General features: G+C 36.8%; 3 protein-coding genes across 4 annotated transcripts; 1 reads left to right on the top strand and 2 right to left on the bottom strand.

Moving 5' to 3' along the window:
- Positions 1-1,014: 1,014 nt before the first annotated feature.
- LOC113685792 (uncharacterized) lies at positions 1,015-3,888 on the bottom strand. The gene is made up of 4 exons (XM_027203349.2): positions 3,748-3,888; positions 3,048-3,166; positions 2,528-2,644; positions 1,015-1,507 (listed from the first exon to the last, which is right to left on the bottom strand). Exons 1-4 carry the CDS (start codon positions 3,820-3,822, stop codon positions 1,111-1,113), a joined length of 708 nt encoding a protein of 235 aa, XP_027059150.2. The 5' UTR covers positions 3,823-3,888; the 3' UTR covers positions 1,015-1,110.
- Positions 3,889-5,856: 1,968 nt separating this feature from the next.
- Positions 5,857-16,361, bottom strand: LOC113685794 (arginyl-tRNA--protein transferase 1). 2 transcript variants are annotated; one of them, XM_089213814.1, is made up of 15 exons: positions 16,163-16,361; positions 15,938-16,001; positions 15,400-15,462; positions 14,490-14,575; positions 13,849-14,133; positions 13,653-13,756; positions 13,056-13,166; positions 11,856-11,984; positions 10,501-10,533; positions 9,850-9,916; positions 8,189-8,303; positions 7,588-7,687; positions 7,353-7,470; positions 6,747-6,811; positions 5,857-6,345 (listed from the first exon to the last, which is right to left on the bottom strand). In XM_089213814.1, the coding sequence occupies exons 1-15, from the start codon at positions 16,344-16,346 to the stop codon at positions 6,238-6,240; spliced, it is 1,632 nt and encodes a 543-aa protein (XP_089069940.1). In that variant the 5' UTR covers positions 16,347-16,361; the 3' UTR covers positions 5,857-6,237. The 2 variants fall into 2 exon arrangements, with proteins under 2 accessions (XP_089069940.1, XP_027059152.2); XM_027203351.2 differs by lacking the exon at positions 11,856-11,984 and adding an exon at positions 12,337-12,465 and having other exon boundaries at positions 16,163-16,356.
- LOC113685793 (mitochondrial import inner membrane translocase subunit Tim13) lies at positions 16,342-18,747 on the top strand. The gene is made up of 3 exons (XM_027203350.2): positions 16,342-16,578; positions 17,736-17,804; positions 18,620-18,747. The coding sequence occupies exons 1-3, from the start codon at positions 16,447-16,449 to the stop codon at positions 18,728-18,730; spliced, it is 312 nt and encodes a 103-aa protein (XP_027059151.1). The 5' UTR covers positions 16,342-16,446; the 3' UTR covers positions 18,731-18,747.
- The last annotated feature ends 1,775 nt before the right edge of the window (positions 18,748-20,522 follow it).

Genomic DNA, 20,522 nt, shown 5'->3' on the forward strand with positions numbered 1-20,522 from the left:
ATCTTTGAGAACTGTTTGCGTTGAGCATTTTCTCACAAAATCTCTACCAAAAGTACTTACGTAAAACTATATATTACCATATATTAATATTTACGCAAATAACTAAACTATCACTATTACGATATTTTGGTACACGTACATTAAATCCGTAAGTATATTAAGAAATGGTCGAATTGTTACTGTTTTCTGTGATGACAATCCTGAGAGCTTCTTTTTGTAGATAAAAACAACCAAATCAGTCCAGAGAAAGTCTATGTTGTGAAGGAAAAACTTTCGAGTATGGAAAATTAATAATTTCTATTTGATGTGACAAAATTCCAGGAAAACCCGTCGCAACATACTACTGGGGATGTTCAGTTACTTCCCAGAATTCAAGTGTAACCCTTGTGCGTTTCCATGCTTTTTAAATAAATACCAGAATCGAGAAATTCGTTCGATCACATCTACGGGGTATTCAATGTAACTATGCACTATCTCCTTTAGAATTTTTTTCCCATCTGTAGAAGATAATTACTGCGCCATCACAGCATAGAGAGAGGCTCAAGGTCGAGTCAGCTAATGCCTTTTAGGTCACACCATGCCAGAGTTAACTCCCATTTCTGTAGCGTAAAAATTTTGCAGCATATTGGCACCTGCCCCCCTAATCAGAATGCCAGTTCATTGCATGGCTGCCCCCAGCAGTGCCAATAACCATTCGTACTCTTGAGCAGAGAGAGAGTTCACGTGGGCTGGATTTTAGTGTGTTGTCAAAGATCACTACAGAAAGCTGGGATCAAAAGCATACCTTTAAAAACAGATTCCACTGATTTAACCTCCAGGCCATTGTGTTTCCCATAGCAAATTAAGAAGAGCAGGAACATTAACATTTTAATACAGATTACCAGTACTCCTTACAGTCCAAGGGGTGTGAGGAGGAAGGGAATGAATAATGAGGTATGACAGGAAGGGGCCATGTCAAAACACACCCTTTGATGCTATTTCTATTTTTTTTAAGAGAACAGGAGACAGCTCGTAGTTTACATTTACATAATTTAATGAAATGGTCAATAAACAAGTTCCTACTAAATGAACCATACTGTATGCTGTTTGTAGAGAAATATGTTCAAGCAATTAGGTGAGATTCTCAACACTCACAGTCTTCAGATCTGAAGCACTGCTATTCAAATTATAGAAACTCTTCCGCACCATTTCTTCATGATTATAACTGACATCCACATAATCACCATTGGACTTCATACTGCACACCCATGACCTCAGCCTTGGCCAGGGTGTTAGGTCAAAACACACCAGCTCTAACAAAGAGAGGACTACAGCAACCCAGCAATCTGCAATAGTGGATGAGTTGCCGCACAGAAACTCATGGTGACACAAATAGTGCTTTTCTAAAACATCCAGGTGAAAGATCACTTCATTCTTGCCGAAGTCTACCAGGGAGGAGTTGCTTTCTTTGGCCAAGGCAACTCCTGGCCAGTTTAAGCTTGGGTAGACATAATTATTTCCAATGTCCCTAAAAAAAAATGTTTTAATTGCAGAAAAAAAAAATCAGTTATGAGTTGATGGAATACCATACATAAAATAAAACTTAAAATTGTCAGATTGTATCAATATTGTTTCAAATATTAATTGAATTTAAGAGTTTTAAACATATATTGGTTCTACAAATACATGTATGTAGCAGTGATAGCTAAATTTGAACAGCTGCAAACAACTGAACCACAACCTGTAAATCAATATACTGGGACAGAGTTTGAGATCTTCAAACATCTCCAAAATGGCTACAGAAGTTACAACATTATCATAGAGAACAATTATCCTCCCAGAAAGAAATGCAGTAACAATATCTACAAGTTAAAGTAACTGCAATACCTTTTACTAGATTCATGAAAGTTTGAAATTGTTTATATCAAAAGAATATTGACCTTGGTGACTCTGCACACAGCATTAAGTCCAGCCATAAAAATCTATCTTTAAATTTCAAACACCCCTTTCTCAGCTTAAACCATAAGATACTGTATGAAATTATTCAAGATTACTGGATGATCATGATGATGTACAACTTGGGGTTGTTGCTATTGGCATTGGCTGTCAAACAGGTGATCATTGGCTGAATTTTTACATTTGAAACTTAGCAAATTAAAGGGTACTTGTTTACACTACTCTTTTTCAATAACCTGCATTTGAAATCATGTCTGGTAGCCTCACTGTGAAGGGCTTGCAAAAGATTGGGAGTAATATTCTGTCACCAGGTCTCCTTTTGGACTGGTTCAACTCTATTCTTGACCAGCATACTATTTCCTTGGCTACAACCCTTTCTGTTACAGGTGTATCAGACACATTTTTTTGTGTGTAATAAATTGCTAATTCAGGTTGAACCATTTTGGAGAGGGTTCTGATCTTACACCCTGCCAATAAATGCATGTGTCACTAAAATGAACAAAGAGTGTTTGTCTCTTCAATGCTAGTTGCAAGCCTGCAATAAGTTAGATAACTGAAGATCTTGAAAAGTAAACCTCAGTCAGTATAATACCTCAGTAGTGTAGTGGCTGCCCAGTTAATGACAGATTCTATCAGTGGTCTTTCATTGTTTTTTCCAAAACCTGCATAGTTTGTGTATTTCTCTGCCAAGTAATAGACTATAGCCTGGCTATAAAGAAAAGAAAAGAAAACCAAAAAAGCAGGAAGTATTAGTCTGTTAAGTTTCTCAAATTGATGCTCCTGGATCTGCCACTGACAATGGGGCCATAAATTTCTCTTCAACTAAGACTACTATGCAGTCTAATAGCATAAATGTTGGCTTCATCTGACACACCCATGAAGCTCTAGTAAACTTAAGTTATTTGTGTGCTTGGTTTCATTATCATTGAGTTGATGAACAGTGTCAAAAAATTGTGACATAACAGGAGATACATTTTTCCAAGTTAAGGTACATTTTGGTTATCCCATATTTCAGGTATTCATGGATCAAATTTTTCCCCACAGAAAATGGCTCATTGATTGAAAAACCTTGTAGCCACCTGGCACAGATGAGCCTTATAATAAAAGTTTACCTCCCGTAAATATTATGGCCACCATCTTGCAATACTGGCACTGTACCAAGAGGGCTTCTGCTTTCAAAATCTGAAGGCTTACACTCATCCAAATCAATCATCACAAATGGAATTTCATTCTAAATTAAAAGAAAAATAACCGACAAATAACAATGCACACAATCCACAAGTTCTTGGTAGAATATTAAAAAATTGCTACAAGTTAATTTCAACTTCTTCCTGCCTTTTATCTCAAAATCTTTGGCTTAATTCATGGTTATCAATTCGTAGAAATTCATATTCCATTTAGTTTTTAATATCATAAAGCAAACAATTCATAAGATTTGAAAGAACTATGATTTTATGTGTAGTTTTACGTGATGTTGGTCCAAATTTCTGAACTTGGGTACGAGTACATTTTTGTAAGGAAATTCAGCTGGTACCAAATAGATCGGAGAATTTATCGTCAAATAATAAGCGTTTAAGGGTTGAGGTTCCAAAAATATTTAAGCTTCCAACTGTTTCACAGTAAAAAAAAAAATATTTATTCAAGTCTTCAGAGAGGAAGAAGAGCCGTAGAAAAAGTGCTTTCGGTGGAAGTTTTGAGGGAAACTGTGTTTGAAAATTTGGACTGACCGTGCGATCGGCAAAGCGAGCAAAACATACGTTAGTCTTTCTCAACGAGTCATTCATCTGGAAAAGATTTATTTTTGATACTCACCTGTTTTAAGTAGAGCCAGACAATGCGGCATGAAACACTGTTTCTTTTCATAAACAACGTCGGCCTAGTCGCCATTTTTAAAGTCGACTTCTTCCTCAACCCCAGATCTCGCGCAAATGTCTCCGAAATTAAGATGGGATGGTAACGAATTGAACGTTGATCAAATTTCTGCGGTTATTTAATAAATTTAACATCGATTTACAAAATAAAGCCCTGCAGAAAAACCTTGAAAATTTACCACTTTTGCTTGTGCAATGCTTTGGTGGAACTCATTTTATCGTAATACAAAAGAACAACCAAGATTCAACATAACTTCACAAAATAAAGCCCTGCAGGCAAACATTGAAAATTTACCACTTTTACTTGGGCAATGCTTTAGGGGAACTCATTTTATCGTAATACAAAAGAACAACTAAAATTCAACATCACTTCTTAAAATAAAGCCCTACAGGCAAACTTTGAAAATTCACCACTTTTACTGGTGCAATGCTTTGGTCGAACTCATTTTATGGTGATGCAAAAGAACAAGCAAACGCATGACAGTCCGTCCGTCTACCAATCCATAAATCCATTTACTCATTCATCAATTTCTTGCTGATATACCGTGCCCAGAAATCGGACAGTTATCACTTTTCCGTCTAATACTGTGAGAGCAATGTTTTTTTTACACCGAAAGCAATGTTTTTTTTTAACATGTTTAAACACTGATTTGCAGTGATTGCTTCTGTTGTATTCCAGAATACAATCAGAATCGAATTCCTTTCATTAACCAAAACACTTCGTCTCAAGTTGTACTGGGTTTATGATAGTACCTCAGTATTCAAGTCCGAGAAGTCGCGTTAGATCAAAAGTTAGGGGTCACACAACCATACTTCAAGCGGCGGAATTTCATGAGGTGACGGAACTTGGAGTAGCCATGCAAGGGATCGAATTCACCTGTTACCAGTCATAATGGCAGCCATAAATTTAGTGAAGAAAATGCCGAGCACTCGCTCGTCAAAATATTTTCTGGTAGAGTGTTTTAAATCCCTGTGCTTTTAAGATTGTTCTGATTACAGATAGCTCAAGAGATCGATGATAGGCAAAGAAAGATTGGCAAAGAAGTTTTGTTAAAGACATGTGGAGCAGACAGGAAACCTCACTTCATTTGTGAATTGACCTTGCTGGTCCTGGATTTTAACAAGCAGGATCAAAGTAATCCACGGCTGAAGTCTCCAAGAATACAACTTCTTTCTTAGATAGCCTAAACTCCCAGACACATTTGTTCGCACCTTCACTACCTCCCTTGTCCCTCCGAATGTTTGTCTGCAAGATTGCATAAACACATTGAATGTTAACTTCATCGAAAGGGAGAGAGCGGTCAAAGAACATCCCAGAAGTTGATCTGGAGAAGTGACCCAACTAATGATTTCTGGGAGAGTAGATAAGCTGCTTTGTTAGTAAGCTCTAGTCAAACATTTAAACCCACGATTAATGATTGAATACGGTCACGAGTTCCTGCGGGTAAAGGTCCCTTCGATTTCTATTCAATTGATGTCGATTATTCTTAATAATCTAACTCATGAAAATCTCAAGTGATGGCTTAATAAAAAGACGATCAAGAGAGTGTTTTAAATGGACTTTTTGCGTCTCTCAGCCGGTCAGTAAAAACAACAAATATTAGCTCTTAAACAAAATACTCCTTAAAAGGAAGCTTAGATACAGAGAGAAAATAATTGAACCAAACTATTATTGAGACTAACCGTAAGTTCAAGGCTAAAGATTAGTCTGCTCCTCATAGCTCTCTAACCCATTGTTTAATGTGGATTAAAATAAAATAAATCTGGGACTTGCTCCAGACAGCCGCGTCGATTAATTTGCAAACCACCCCGCGGCACACTTGCAGGGTCACCTCTGACCCCGAAGGTATAACTTCGCGAAATTCGAAATAAAACTCAGGGAAATCGTGCTGGATTTTCTAACCATACTATGTGAACATGTTTCTTTCAACAACAGGGTAAAAACCATTTCGGACAGTTAAAAAGAAGTCAAACTAATGATACACTAAACAGAAGTTTCAGAGTCAATTCGGTCCCATTTCGCGAAAACCAACCGTACACTTCTCACCAATTAAACCAAGCATATCATTTTATTTCAAACAGAAGATATTTGCCTTTTTATTAAACAATTACTGATCCTATGAAGCTTGGGGCACAAGGCTTAAAGAAAGACCTTCTCGCAAATAAGAGCAAGGAATATGCATAACACCCACTGACCTATTGTTATTGTTGTCGGAGTAGCGCCCCCTTTTAATTTGCTGAAATCCGTTCGAATACTCTTTTCTAGAGCTAACATCAAGGCTTTCTAAACGATTTTAGAGGCTCCCGCCTTGATGCACCGTTTCATAACTTTTTTACCCCGAACAATCGTTTCTTAAATATGGCGCCAGAAGCGACGTGTGACCGCCACGCCTTGACTTTATCCTATCTTGGCCTGGAACCTTAGCATATTTTAACCGGATCTGTAGAGCAGCATCCTTGGCAAAACCTCAGGTCCGACGAGTTCTGCGTACTCCTGAACCTCCCCGCGATCATTTGCCTCTGCACAAGCTTCATACATCTGTCAGGAGAGACGCATCAGCGACAGTAAGTGTTATTGCTATGTATTACATCAAACATTCTAGTTTTCTTCTTATGTTCGCAACTGTTCCAGTGTCACGCAACGCTGACCCTGGATGATTATCGTGGGGGAGCATTACGTGACATCAAATGAACGGCTGCAAAGGACACAACGTGAATCCCTACTACGAGACATTTCATTCGTGCCACAGTTAATCGTCAATGGAAAATGAAAAAAATTGACAAATTTGGCCTCGATTTTCCAAGAAGTAACAACATCAAGTGAGGTCTACTCGCTTAAAGTAGGACAGAAAAAGGTTAGAGGAAAGGCCGGGAAAGGGGAGAGGGGGTGGGAAGGAGGAACAAGGGGAGAGAAAGAGCATATATAAAGTTAGAGATTACCTGGTAAGGTAGGGCTTTCCGCTTATAAAAAACAAGCACGTCATCCGCGGTTGCTTTGGGAGATTCTAAAAAAGTTGTGAAAAAAAGATTTGTTTGACAAAAGCGACTTTACAACGAATAAAGGTCAAGACAACCTACGAGTGATGAGAAGTCTCGTATAGCTTTGCTCACGAAGCAAAAAGCATGTTTAGTTACACCGGGTTTAACTGAAAGAAAATCTGAATTTTCCATAGGATTCAAGTAATCGCCGACTTGAACTTCCCGGAAGTGTGCTACATTTGAAGCCGACAAACATGGGTTTAAGCAGCTTGTATAGAGCAAAACTTTAAACAATGTTTAACCGAACAGCTTTAAAACATGTTTGAGCTTTGGTGTGAATGGGGTTTAGGTCAAGTAATATACTACTGCAATTGCAACCAAAATTAAAGAAGACGAGATCATAAGGAGGTTTGTTACAACGAGAAAATGTGTCGCTTACTCTCTTTAGATGGGGAACTCATGAAATTCTTCGCAAGGAAAACAACACTAAAAGTTTCTCTGGCCAGTGCTTCACCCCACACCCCATAATATAATACTCCCACCCCCCACCGATTTACCATGTCTCACCTTCGTCTGAGTCGTCGAGCCGAGAATAATTACTGAGGTCGAGCTTAGGGAGACACTGCTTCATGGGAATCCAATTGAACGTCTCTGGACAGGCCAGGTAGGATGGTGAGTAGTTACCCTGGAGAGAGAAAGCAGCACAGCGATGTAAATCACTTTCCGATTGACTGTCGTGAAACTTAACTCAGCCAATATGACCAAAAGCCAAGTTATTGCTGATGCCGGTCAATGTACACACCTTGTATCTCATTTTTGGACACGAGTGTATGTAGAAACCCATGTAGTAACTCTGAATGGTTGGGACGCTTTTTTGAAGGCAGCGAGCAAAATGAATTTCCCTACGAGAGAGATGAAAGCAAAAGGCTATAGGCGTTTGACTGTACATTCAGAGAGATAAGTGTATGAAATGGCATGCTAGAGGGGCACCCGGTCACTTCGCCGCCAACCAACTCGCCGACACCACTAGTCACCTCGCGGACACTTTTGGTCAACTCGCGGACAGTCGAATTTGGTCGACTCGCCGACGTACCGGTTACCTCGCCGACATACTTGGTCAACCTTCTTTTCGAGTTAGAATTGTTTCAAACCGTTCATATGGTTTTCACACCTGCAGAACTAACAACACGTTCAGTTTCATCTGACTTGAGGAGAATTTAAAAACTGGGACTGAAAATTGGTTTTGGGCAGATATTGCTTGGTAATTCCGCCATTCTCCAAGACTCCGGCTCGAGTACCGAAAAGAGATTAGAAACAGTTTACATTCTCTTGGTAACGAATAGGAGCATGATCAAAAAAATAGAACTCTGAGAGGGCATTTTAAAAATAAGACTAAAGTTTACCTCAGAGCGGAATAGACCCCAAGAGATAAAAATGAATAATCGGGATCATAAAAGAAATACACAGACGAAACGCAGCGCGGAAGAATGTCTAGCACTCCAACTGCTATGAGTTTATCTGCCACAAAAAGACAAACAAATAAATGAAACAACAACAAAAAAGAACGAAAATTAGCTTCTCTCTCAAAGATGGTTGGAGACTGTAACCATACGGGCAAAACAACACTAAAGGTTTGCACATAAGAATGCATTCCAGAAGTATAAGCGTCAAAATGCACAAGGTGCGATGTGTGAGCAGAATAAAAACGTAGAAAGACAGTGAAACATTAATGAAACGCCACAACGCAAAAAAGTGAACATACGGTAAGCGGAACATTAAACTTACCTTCTCCATTGTTATTTTAAATTGTAAGCTGAATTAAACACGCATTTTGACCGGTTCTTACCTATGATCTATTGGAGGACGGACGCATAGATGACATCACCACTAACAAGATTTTGCATTTTCTATCATATAACTCAAATGCATATAGATTCCATGTTTCCGTGCGTCTTTTCAATAATAAATCACAGAGGACGTCATAGAGTACTGAGAACATCAATAACACACTAAGCTACGCCTCGCGTTACTTTTTGGTTCTTAAACGACTGTGAATATATAAAAACGTGAATATGAAAGCGATCTTCGCAGTATTGAACACCACTTGAGCAGTAGTGAAACTAAGGCCTGAAAAAAATTCAGGTCTGTACAGGATTTGAACCCATGACCCCCTCGATACCGGTGCAGTGCTCTACCATTTGAGCTGACAAGCCGACTGAGAGCTGGTCAATAAGTTGGTACCAAATAAACCCGTAAAGTGGTAAATAAACGACTATGAATATATGAAAGTCACATATTAGAACTGCGGATAAAGAAGTGAATATGAAAGCGATCTTCGCAGTATTGAACACTACTTGAGCAGTATTGCAGTATCGCAGTATCGCAGTAGTGTAGTATCGCAGTATCGCAGTATTGTAGTATCGCAGTATCGCAGTATTGTAGTATCGCAGTATCGCAGTATCGCAGTGTTGCAGTATCGCAGTATTGCAGTATTGCAGTATCACAGTATTGAACTCTACTTTTGTTTCTTATCACATTTTGACGTCATCTGTGATCTAAAGACGTTTGCGATACAAAGGAAATGGCAAAGATGATCATGTGACCAATTTTCCCCGCCATTTTTAACGTTTGCCGTTTGCCCTCTGCCGTTTTCAACGTGAAGGGAGGTTTCATATTGATGAAAAGCGCGAGAAAAAGTATATTATTTTATGCTAGTGTAAAGTATTTTAGCAATCGTGAACTTTGAGGGAAAGCTTCTTCACTCCTTCTTTGTGGTAAAACAACTGTTTCGCATTAACTTTAATTGAAAATTATCGGAAATAATACTCAAGCGCAGTTAACTCCGTACTGTTCTTTGTTTTAAGGCATTTCGCTGGGTACGCAAAGCTCAAGTGCAAGAGGTGACGAAGGCAATCGGAAAACGTCATGTAGTCGTTATTCGTTTGCCAGAAACATCATGATTAACATCTCTATTAATGAACAGACGCACGACGACATGGAATCTATTTGTGAAATAAATACTATTTCCAAAGTCCGTGGGTGAGCTCCTAGTAAAACAACTTACCGCCGAGAAAGTATTGTTGATGAAACGATCCAAAGCCCATTGGTGGGGCTTCTGGTCCAGTTGTGCGCTGAGAGGTATTTAGAGAACAAACAATTCAAACATTCAAAGATTTAACTTTCCGAGCTTGGTGATGGGAAAAAAAATACTCAAACGACTAATTCAAGGTTTTATTGTATTAAAATATTATATTTTTATGACACAAAAAATGACTCATCTCCGTCGAGAAGTTCATCATGTAGTCTACCGTCCAGGTGAAAGTAATCTTGAAGGGATTTCGATTAACTCTTTCCACAAGCCCCAAACACGAGAGAGAGAAAGCCTGCTCACACGCTAAATAGACGGTGCTAAGAGGACTTACAGGTGATGGTAGACTACTGGAAAATAGCTTATATTGAAAGCCTGGGTCTTGAAATATACTATTGTCGATAGTGGTGATTAACAACTTGATGACATTAAAAGAAGTCCTTATGAGAGACGCTTCTATGGTTTTCAAAGCCTGAGTCACTACTAACCACAACTAGCCTTCGCAGCGCTATTCTCACCCAGACGATCAAACTGCGTGATCAAATGTTACATGAATTCCGGGGTTCAAATATTTACTGTTTATCATGAGTCTTTAAAAGGAACAATGTGCATATAATATAAACATACCTCGAGAGGAGAGTCAACCAAGAATCTTTTGAACTAAAATCAAACAATTCAAAACATACTGCTTAAAAACGATACAAAGTAATCAGAATAATCCTTACCTGAAGTTCAGGTAAATGTTACCATTTAGGTGATGCATTAAATACATGTAATTATTATAAATAATAATCTTTATTACATCTGCATCGTTTCTGTGGTTTGTAAGCAAACGTTCCATGCTCCTTGAATGCTATGATAATTATTATTAATTTATTTTTGGTAAAAATTGTGTTTGTTTGTGTAAAACTGCTCCAAAAAAAAAGAACTCCTGACCTTTTGCACCTCTCAGTGGAATGTACAATATTTTAAAATTTGAGAAAACCTCTTTTAATAGCAGCATTAGCTCTACCACGACCCATGTTTAAACTATGGAATCAACACATTCCACACAGATATTTTTCAAACAAAATATTTTTTGGCATAGGGCACAACTATGAATTGATATGTTGCACAAATTTACAGAAGTTATTAACCTTGAATGAGTAATAAGAAAAGCAGCCTGTCTGAAGTAACTCATTTGCTATAAATTTGAAAAGCAAATTAATAATACACATGACGAATGCATTGTTTAATTTTATATATTACTTTTAATTATTCAATGTATTAAACACAAACTCATGGAGTTGGATGGGTGGTCACTTCAGAATCCAGTTGGTTTTAATTGAATTTAATTCAACTGTCCATTCAGTGTCAAGGAATTAAGCTATTTTCTGTAAAATACTTAGTTCGAGGACCCGGAGCTTTCCACACAATTTGATAATATGGTCAACTCTGTGATACAGATGAATAAAGGGGGCTAAGTTTCTAAAGAAAAACTGTGGTGCTGCGTTGCTGGGAGAGCATAGCGGAGAGCATACGTTAGTGTTATCATTTGAGTTGAAAACATAGATTGGCGCCTACCATAAAGGGTTTAAAGGCTAACATTTCAAGTGTTAGCCCTTCATCAGTTGGAGTGAAGGGCTAACAACACTCTGACGAAGGACTAATGCTCAAAATGTAAGCCTTTAAACTCTCTATGGTGGCCAATTTACGATTTCAACTCAGTTCATAACACTAACAGTACTTTTTATTTGTATGTTGCAAAACCAAACTAAAACATAACTGAATGCAACAACCAATGAAAACAAACAAAAATATCAGGACAGCCAATCAGGACTCAAAGTCATGATTTGATTTTCCATCTAATTGGTTGAGAAAGTTTTGTATACCAACTATAGAGCATAGGTAAGCAAAACTGCAGAAATCCTGGTTTACTTTTGTTAGATATTCAAAGTCAATTCTCTTTGTGAGAAAATGCAAAAATTACAGCTACACCTAACCTGTGATTCACCACATTCTCTGGGGTGGTCCTTATGGATGGCTATTTGATATTTTGCAAAGAGAGCACAAGTCTGTTGGTATGTTGCTCTAAATTCATCACGCTGCAAATTCACTCTCACCAATTTGACCTGAGAATAATAATTTTTCACAAAAATGGTCACTTCTCAAATACTGACTTGAACAAATCTGATTTCTTATTTATCTGAAATATACAAAAAGATTTGCAATCCTTAAAATTTTAGAAATTTTAACGACTTCATTGAGACTTCATTGTCTCATAGATCATCCTTTGTCAAAATTGCATCTTCACCCTCCATGAAGCTGTAATTTTGCAATGCAATTTCAATTGAATTCACACTTTCATATGAGAAATGTTTTATAATGACCAGGTAAATTGGGAAGTGAGGTTTTCTTGAAATGTGTATGATAGACAAGAAGTGACCACCCATCCTACTCTCAAGAACATTTTGAACTCAATACCCTTTTATCTGTGCATTTTTCAGGGGGGTCACCATGAATAAATCGCTGGTATTTGAAAAACAACTCTCTGGTCTGTGGCAAGGTTTCAATGAATTGCTGATTGTTTCGATTTGATGGAATCAGCTTGATCTATGAGTAAAGGAAAGTCATGTTGACATGTTTAAATATTGAGCAATTCTTTACAAGCTGATTTTCTGGCTGTGCACTCTAAGTACAACCACCACATGCATATAACCACATAAACCATCTGGCAGAAACATTTTCATTTATAACATAAAATAATACAAGTACTTTTGAACAGAAGATGATTTTCAATCAGGGACAAAAGAATACTTGGAAAAATAATCCATATGGCTCTTGACAGAAGTCATACTTCTGATCACTAGCTTATTAATTAAAATAATTGAAATAATTGTTGCTTTTCTTTACTGTCTTATAAAATAAGATGGCTGGCATTGGCCTAGACAGTATTCCTCGCAAAGAAGTCTGACTATTGCACAATGCAGGAGACTTGTCATCATCATAGCAAGGTCATTCAAAGTGAAATTCAATGACAGAGATCAGGCAACAATTAACATGAACTAATTTAGTACACCCTGGTCTGTAATTTGTGCAGGTAAATGGTCTACAACATGAAGGTGAGATAGCATTTCCATCAACCATAAAAAAAATCAGTGTGTACATACTATCTTTATTAACAAGAAGTAAAAAACATGTACCTGGAGATCATGAACAGGTGATTGGTTGGGCAACCTGTCAATCATGAAGTCTTCCAACGACTTAGTAATAGGGACTTTGGCATTTTGGGAACTTGACTGAGACTCAGTTTTCTGGTAATTGAGAGGAAAAACAAATCTGGACATCAGCATCTGCATTTAGAGAATTACTGGTCTTCAGTGGGTCATGAACATCTTTAAATTGCTCTGAGACTTTTTTCCAGCCTTCCAAAATTTTCCTCTTCTCTCCTATCTCCCATCCCCTGTTCCTCCCCTCCCCCACCAGTGCTCTTCAAATTCCATTTACAACAAATTCCTAATAATAGCAAAAGGACTGCTGTTTAAACATATGAACAGACATTTCACCTGTAGTTATTAATTCTGAACTACAAGGATTGTATCTGCCATACTTAAGGAACTGTGAGACTAGCAGGCACAGCCTTGATTGGCACCCCTCTTGGGGGTGTGGTCTTCATATCTTCATATCTTCATATTCTCCCTCTCTTTGGGAGAGTTGCATGAGCTCACTTTTCAAACAAGAGTTGGTTATCAACTTAAGCCTAAATCAGGCAAAGTGAGACATTCTAAACATGCACCAACCTGTTCCCCACTGACTGATGCAAGTTTCTTCATTTTCCTCTCTTGACGAAGGATTTTAGCCTTGCGGCAAGGAGGCTTGTTTGGATCAGCTCCTAAACCAGGTGCTGTAAATTTCAAGAAGAGGCTATATGTAAGTGAAGCATGGCTAGATGCTTTAATACAACACAAGGAAGAAATTATCTGAAAAGAGATTCACCTGGTTTCTTGTCTTTACATGGCTTGGTTTTCCTTGTTGATTCACCTGCCATTTGACCTGAAGATGCTGATGCTCTTAGATGCACTTGCCCCTTTGTGGCTTCTGTTTCCTTAGTAGCCTTTAAATCTTCCTTTCCCAATTCATCGCAGTTAATATCCCCAACCTTGACTGATTCAGATGGCTTCACTCCAAGAGGAGGTTCTACAAAAGCTGTTTCATGAGCATGATCCAATTCTTCAGAAAGATATCCAGCTGCATCTTCACCATCAGTCTTGGAACTTGACTCTAAAATTGAAAAATAACCAAGTTACCCACATTATTCATGGGTAGTCAGCCTTTAAGACCCCAGGCAGTTAATCCTAGTAGCAAGATGAAGAGTTGGCTGAGCATTCTTTGGAGGTGATGAAGAAGACAAGACCCAGTGGCTTTGTGGGTAATGTTTGAAAATTTGGTGATAAAATGGTAAATCTTCCTTTGTATAATACTGTTCTCTCTGGATTATGTGTTTACATGCAGTTTCCATCATTGACCATATGCAGAACAAGTATACCCATAATGCCACTGGGTCTCACTGTTTAATGATAAAGCTTTTTTATGTGTTTTTACATTCAGGTGTATACAACTTGAATCATAATACATACCAGATTTGGGAACTGTAAGAAACTTGGTCATCCTCTTAAGAACTTTTTTCTGAGATTTGCTTGGTTTGAAAGACAATGCATCACATCTGCACAAAATAAAAAGAACAGAAATTTAAAATTTTGGGTAGTGTGGTGTTTTCATGCAAGCTCATTAAATATCAGTGAAACACTAACAATTGTGGGTGGTTAGTACTCCCTGGACCCTCTCCTATCTTTCTCAAATGATTGAAGGTAAATTATTATTTATCTGGCAAGGGGGTCTGTGTGGGAAAAAAAACTGAGTACAAGTTCTTACGTGCAGCTCAAGAATGATGACTGAGGACCATACTCAAAATCAAGAGCACAGTTTTTTCCCATATGAACTGATCTTGAGTGGTAGATAACTTTTTTCATTTTTTCCAGCTGGTTTGCATTTTTCTGCTTTGGTATAAATGGTGTGGAAAAAAATCCTGAACCATGATTAGTATTATAGAAACCTGATATGATTAAGAGTGTGAAATGAGCTATGTGGAACCAGGGATTTAAGATTCAGGCCTACTCAGATGCTTAAAAAAAATAATATCTAGAAATATAAGATGAAATATGACTCCTAATTTTAGTTGGTAAGAGTGGCCAACTCAATTGTGTGAGGCCCAAGAGGGTAAACCAAGCCTTCCAAAAGCTTTTTAAGGTTTAAATTATCCAATTTCCATTATTAATAGCAGTTTACCCTAGAGGATAAGGTTGTCATACAATTTCTAATATGTCTAATATATTACTCAAAAATTCACTCATCCTGTTGATAAAATTTTGTTATCATTTAGCTGTGTATCACTGATCAAGGCTAATGTACACATGTTGCAATCACAGCATGTTAAATGTTAATAAGTACAAGTGATCAGGTGAAAATAAAATGGGAGGTAAAACATACTTTATGGTATAAGAAGGACAACACATTTTTTTCATCATTGGCTTGTACACATATTGACCACTCCTGTAAGAGACAAACAAAATATACAGAAATATTTTTAAAAATCAATTGCAGATGTAATCATTATTAATGGTAAAAATTTAATTTCATCCTTAGCTAATTAACTTGTATCTTCCGAGTATGATAACAGGAGGAAAGAGAAACTGTGTGGAGTCACGTTTGAAAACTAATATGTTATTATTAAAGTAAAAACAAACTTTATTACGTTGAAGTCAGTACTACCATTGAGGCTGTGATATTAATTTTTTTTGGATTTAATATTTCTTTGGCTTTAAATTTTTCAAACCAGGGCACTTTTCATTTTTCTTTGTGCTAAAGTGCTCAATACCTTAAGATAATCTGAGAAAGAAGAAGAAAAATGTTATAGCACTGTTTCGAAACTTTTGAACAAAGAAAAATTTGAAGAACAACGTGATGAGAGGTGAGTTAATTAAGGATGCACAGTATCAGCAATGTACATAAAACTAATTCCACAAACCTTCTCCATCCCCTGTCGATGAGATCTTGGTAATCCAAACAAGTCATCTGGTGGGCCCACATACCTTGAAGCAAAATGTAAGAGAAATCTTACACTTCTTTAGACGTTTTCCCCAGAAAAAAGTCTTCGTATATTTAGGACTATCGAACGTGATGGGACCGCGGAAATTTTAGAAAACGGAAAGTATCTTTTACCAAATTTGCGATGCACTGGCTGATTACTTACCATGCGTGTAGTTGGTATCACTGCTTCCACAATAGCCACAACGATGACCGGAATCGCCCCCAAAATATTCAACAAAGCTATAACCCGCCATTTGGGAGTTCGTTAGGTGACAAAACCGCTCGCGTACCGGCGGATTTAATAATAAGGTACACGACAGTTCAGAATATGTGACAGGGTCAACCATCTGCCCACAGCGCCGCGGACCAAGTCGTAACTCATATTGCGGCTCAAGTTAGCGTGCTCTTAGTGGAATTTGGAGTTGTCTCTTAATTATAGAAAAAAAGATGTCAGATTTTGGCTTTTCTTCGTCTTCATCTTCGAGTTCTTCGAGTGGAATGAATGGCGCACAACGAGCTGAACTGATGGATCAAGTTAAAAGTCAGCTGTTAGTCGCAACATTACAAGAATTACTTTCGGTAAGAAATAGAGCCGTCTAATGGGTACGCTTTAAATTTACGCTACATGTGCTTTGCGGAACAGCTCCGTACTTTACACTCATGTTACATTGTAAGGTTATAGTCACGATGTCATTTTCCCTGAAGGTATATTTTATTATTCTTGGATTGTCGTGAGCATTTTTGTGTTTCAAAGATGCATTCTCAGATTGCCATCGAAAGATGACATAACTTAGGTCTTTTGACTGCTAAGTATTCCAAAGCACATGCAAGTTGTGGGTGTAAAACTTTTCAGTAAAAGAAAAAACTGAATAGTGAAGAATATAGCTAAGGAGAAATAAGTTCCCTGTATTCTTTAGTTGCTCTGAAATAATAGTACTCTTAATATCAGGGCTTATCTGGGAGTTGTCAATCTCTAATTAAGATCTGAAATCTGGAGATGTGGGACATCACAAAATAAACGGAATTGTACACACATTTTGATTGGTCCTGACTGACGATCTGTTGGAGGAAAGATGTCCAGATGAATTAACCATACACAACTTTAACTTCCTTATTTTAGATTCCATGTTGCTATGTGGTTGTCCATTGATATATCACACATAACATCAAAATGGGGTAAGAACATGAGTGACACATCCAGGTGTACTTTATGTGCCACAAGTTGCTCTTACCACATTTTTACTTCAGTGATATATGTTACAGAACAGACCCACAATAACATGGTACCTACAGTGTCTTTGTGCATTAGATGGCATCCACCAACCCTGTAGTTGGTTTACTCTTTCTTACTAAACTGTTTTTTTTGATCAGTTTCTAAGAGAAAATTATTCCAATATTGCATCCACTCTGGCAAAAAATTCCAATCATTTTAATAGAAATGAAATTTACTTGATTTGATTTGCTTTATTATTATTATTATTATTATTATTGTTATTATTATTATTATTATTATTATTATTATTAGTAATATTTTTTTTAGGGGGGAGCAGGAGATCTGATCTATATTTTGGAGAGTCTTAGGACAGCCTACACTATGTATGCTTCTGTTTTTCAAGGCAACTGGGCAAGTCTTGGGATATCAAGACACTAAACATATTATAATTTTGCATCTAATGGCTACCAAATTTACTTTGGAGGGCTGTTTATATCTGATTTTTGTGTTTGTCTTTTATTAGAAAATGTCAGAAAAATGCTTCAAAAAGTGCATTTACAAACCAGGAACAAAGCTTGATAACTCTGAACAAGTAAGGGAAACTAAATGTTGAGCATTACGTAACTGAAATAATGATCCTTCACGATCCAACTGCATTAACCCTTAGGTGTATTATTTATAGCCATAAATTATCATCATTTAGGACTTAATGTTTATCATATTATTTTTACTCATAGTATCATAACTAATACCATATTTTCTTCTTTTACTTCTTCTTCTTGTTATTACTATTATTATCATTATATTATATTTACCATAATTACAGACATTCCCTCTCTACAAGGCTTATTATTATTAATAAGGTCTGATCTTTTTCATGTGGAAATGAGTCAATCATTTTTCCCATATATTGCCTTATTCAATTTTTTAAGTTCAAGATTTGTGAGAAAATTGTTGATTGTAATTTTTTAAATATGTAATTGTGCCAAAAGACCTTTTTTTGGCAAGAGTACATAGGATTTGGGTTTTGATAAAGTATTAATGATATTATTTAAAAAATAGTATGAATATGATTATCACCATCATCATTATTTTATTATTATTATTATTATTATTATTATTATTATAATTATTATCATCATGGTTAATATTACAGAGTGAGTAGCATAAAAAGGCTGCAATACTTACTCCACATTTGGCACTATTTGTGCTGGTGCCATCTACAAATTTGCCATGCACTGAATCTTAAATGCTTCCTAAACTGTATGTCTTAACTATTAGTAGTGGTTCCAAAACTTTGGATAAAACACTAATGAAGGGAAGCAAGAAAGCAAAATCCCATTATTACTTTATATTGCAACCAGGAAGTAAGTGAAAGTTAAATGGATCTCTGTTTTTACCTTTCAGAAATGTATATCTTCATGTATGGATCGTTACATGGATGCTTGGAATATTGTGTCAAAAACCTACCAGGATAGATTAAGGAAGGAACATTCCCTTGCAGGAAATTTTAATTAAAAAAAAACTTTCCTGGCCTTCTTTACTTGTGCTGATTTACCTTCAATTGTCAGTTTTCACCAAACTCATGAGATAAAATATTGCATCAACTAAGGCTTTATTCATATTCAAATTTGATTAGTCATCATTTAACTTTTTTGTGAAGCATTGCTTACTCAGACTTTGGAAAAACTGAAGACAAATTTTAAGGGGGAGATAGTTAATTTTGGTGTTGCTAGTTTATACACAAATTTATAAATTGTTATACAAGCTAAAACCATGTTGGAATCAAACCAACAGTATTACAAGAGATGGTGAAAATCCCAAACTGTGTCCTCCCTCTCTCTCCCTAGGATGTATACTGCCACTTTAAAAATACATCAGACTTCATCCAGGCTTAATAGGCCATCGAGTATAGATAATGCTTATTTAAAGTGCCGCAGGTGTTTACCTCGATGTATTTGAGCAAAAGTGTTCTCCATTCAGCCTTACATGAAGCTTGCAAAGACAACACCCATTTCTTATAGTGTTAGCCTCCTGTAAGATTTTTGGTCTTGTCTCAGAATCCTAGACCAAGTGAAGAGCTAATAGAATGTCTGTATGAAAAACTGTCATTCTGCCAAGATGTCAGATTCTGTTCTGCAAACTTGATTGAAATTTTTCAAGGATCACTACTAACACACACTGTGTCAATGTTTCAGTAACCATAACTCTCTTCAAGTTCTGTGTTCCTAAGATACTTGCATTAGCCAGCTGGGATGGCACAAATTTTGATGAGATTAAGATGTGTTAATGATGTTTATCTTGTAGTAATTTACAATGAAAACCAGTAACATTGAAATGTTCCTTCACCAAGCTTGAACCTTCAAGGGTTTTAAACTAAGGTTTTTTGCATAAGAGGAGCTTTATTCAGGTAACTAATTAATTTCAAATGTATGGTAAAAGTGTCAATTAAAGAGGAGATCAACGATCATACGTAATTTAACCTGAATTATCATCATCTGGGCAATAATTGATAGAAATCTTTTATTTTTTTGAAAATTTCCACTTCAAACTAGCAGCACAGTATCAGTGCACTGCACTGAACAAAAGCAGAGAGATGTGCACGCAAATGGTGAACTGACTTAGAGAAGAGTATTTTGAAATACACAAGATATTATGCAATGTGATGTAGCAAATGCAATCTTCAGTAATGGATATATGTGCATGTATCTCGTCTTACTCAGAACCAGCAAAGGGAGACATTTATACCTGATGCTAACTCTTTTTATTCGAGCCTTTGCTGAGGTCATGATTCCTGATGCTGGTGTATATATATCTTAAAGAATAATTTTAAATGATTTCTAAAAAATCTAAAAATTGTATGGAGTTTAACATCAAGAAATTTAAGCTAATGCGAATCTGTAAAAAAGGGTCTCTATGTTGTAATGGCGGACTGCTTCGTTTGCTGAAGCTCGTTAATGTGACTCCTAAGTATTGCATCTCACATCTTTTACCGCGCATAAAAATCTCGTAATCATATAGGCGAATAAGCGCGCTTTTTATATTTTAATCCATGGACCAGGTTAAAGGTACGATGGTCTTTAGCTCTTGATTGAGAACACTGTCCCATATTTTCTATTGCATCATTTTGGCGTACATATTATCTCTTTTAGATTGGAAATCTTATCTGGTCTTTTTGGCTCCTATGAATCCCTCAATAAAGAGGATTGTAGTCCTTTTATAATACCAAAAACTTGCATTACCATCAGAAAGCTTTTTCAGCTCATGCAAGGATGAAAAGGCGTTCGCGACTTAAACTGAATTAATCTGC

The sequence above is a fragment of the Pocillopora damicornis genome, chromosome 8, assembly GCF_964200805.1.
Source record: "Pocillopora damicornis chromosome 8, jaPocDami1.2, whole genome shotgun sequence".
In the NCBI taxonomy this organism is placed as follows: Eukaryota; Metazoa; Cnidaria; class Anthozoa; order Scleractinia; family Pocilloporidae; genus Pocillopora; species Pocillopora damicornis.

Excerpts from the sequence above, each read along its gene's own strand:
- LOC113685792 (XM_027203349.2), bottom strand. The coding sequence starts at position 3,822 with ATGGCGACTAGGCCGACGTTGTTTATGAAAAGAAACAGTGTTTCATGC. Across the intron at positions 2,645-3,047 it reads GGCCATAATATTTACGGGAG|CCAGGCTATAGTCTATTACT; the intron begins GTAAACTTTTAT and ends TTTTCTTTATAG. Across the intron at positions 1,508-2,527 it reads GCAGCCACTACACTACTGAG|GGACATTGGAAATAATTATG; the intron begins GTATTATACTGA and ends ATTTTTTTTTAG.
- LOC113685794 (XM_089213814.1), bottom strand. The coding sequence starts at position 16,346 with ATGGTTGACCCTGTCACATATTCTGAACTGTCGTGTACCTTATTATTA. Across the intron at positions 15,463-15,937 it reads ATCGACAGGGGATGGAGAAG|GAGTGGTCAATATGTGTACA; the intron begins GTTTGTGGAATT and ends TGTCTCTTACAG. Across the intron at positions 7,688-8,188 it reads GGGGTCTATTCCGCTCTGAG|GGAAATTCATTTTGCTCGCT; the intron begins GTAAACTTTAGT and ends TCTCTCTCGTAG.
- LOC113685793 (XM_027203350.2), top strand. The coding sequence starts at position 16,447 with ATGTCAGATTTTGGCTTTTCTTCGTCTTCATCTTCGAGTTCTTCGAGT. Across the intron at positions 16,579-17,735 it reads CATTACAAGAATTACTTTCG|AAAATGTCAGAAAAATGCTT; the intron begins GTAAGAAATAGA and ends GTCTTTTATTAG. Across the intron at positions 17,805-18,619 it reads AGCTTGATAACTCTGAACAA|AAATGTATATCTTCATGTAT; the intron begins GTAAGGGAAACT and ends TTTACCTTTCAG.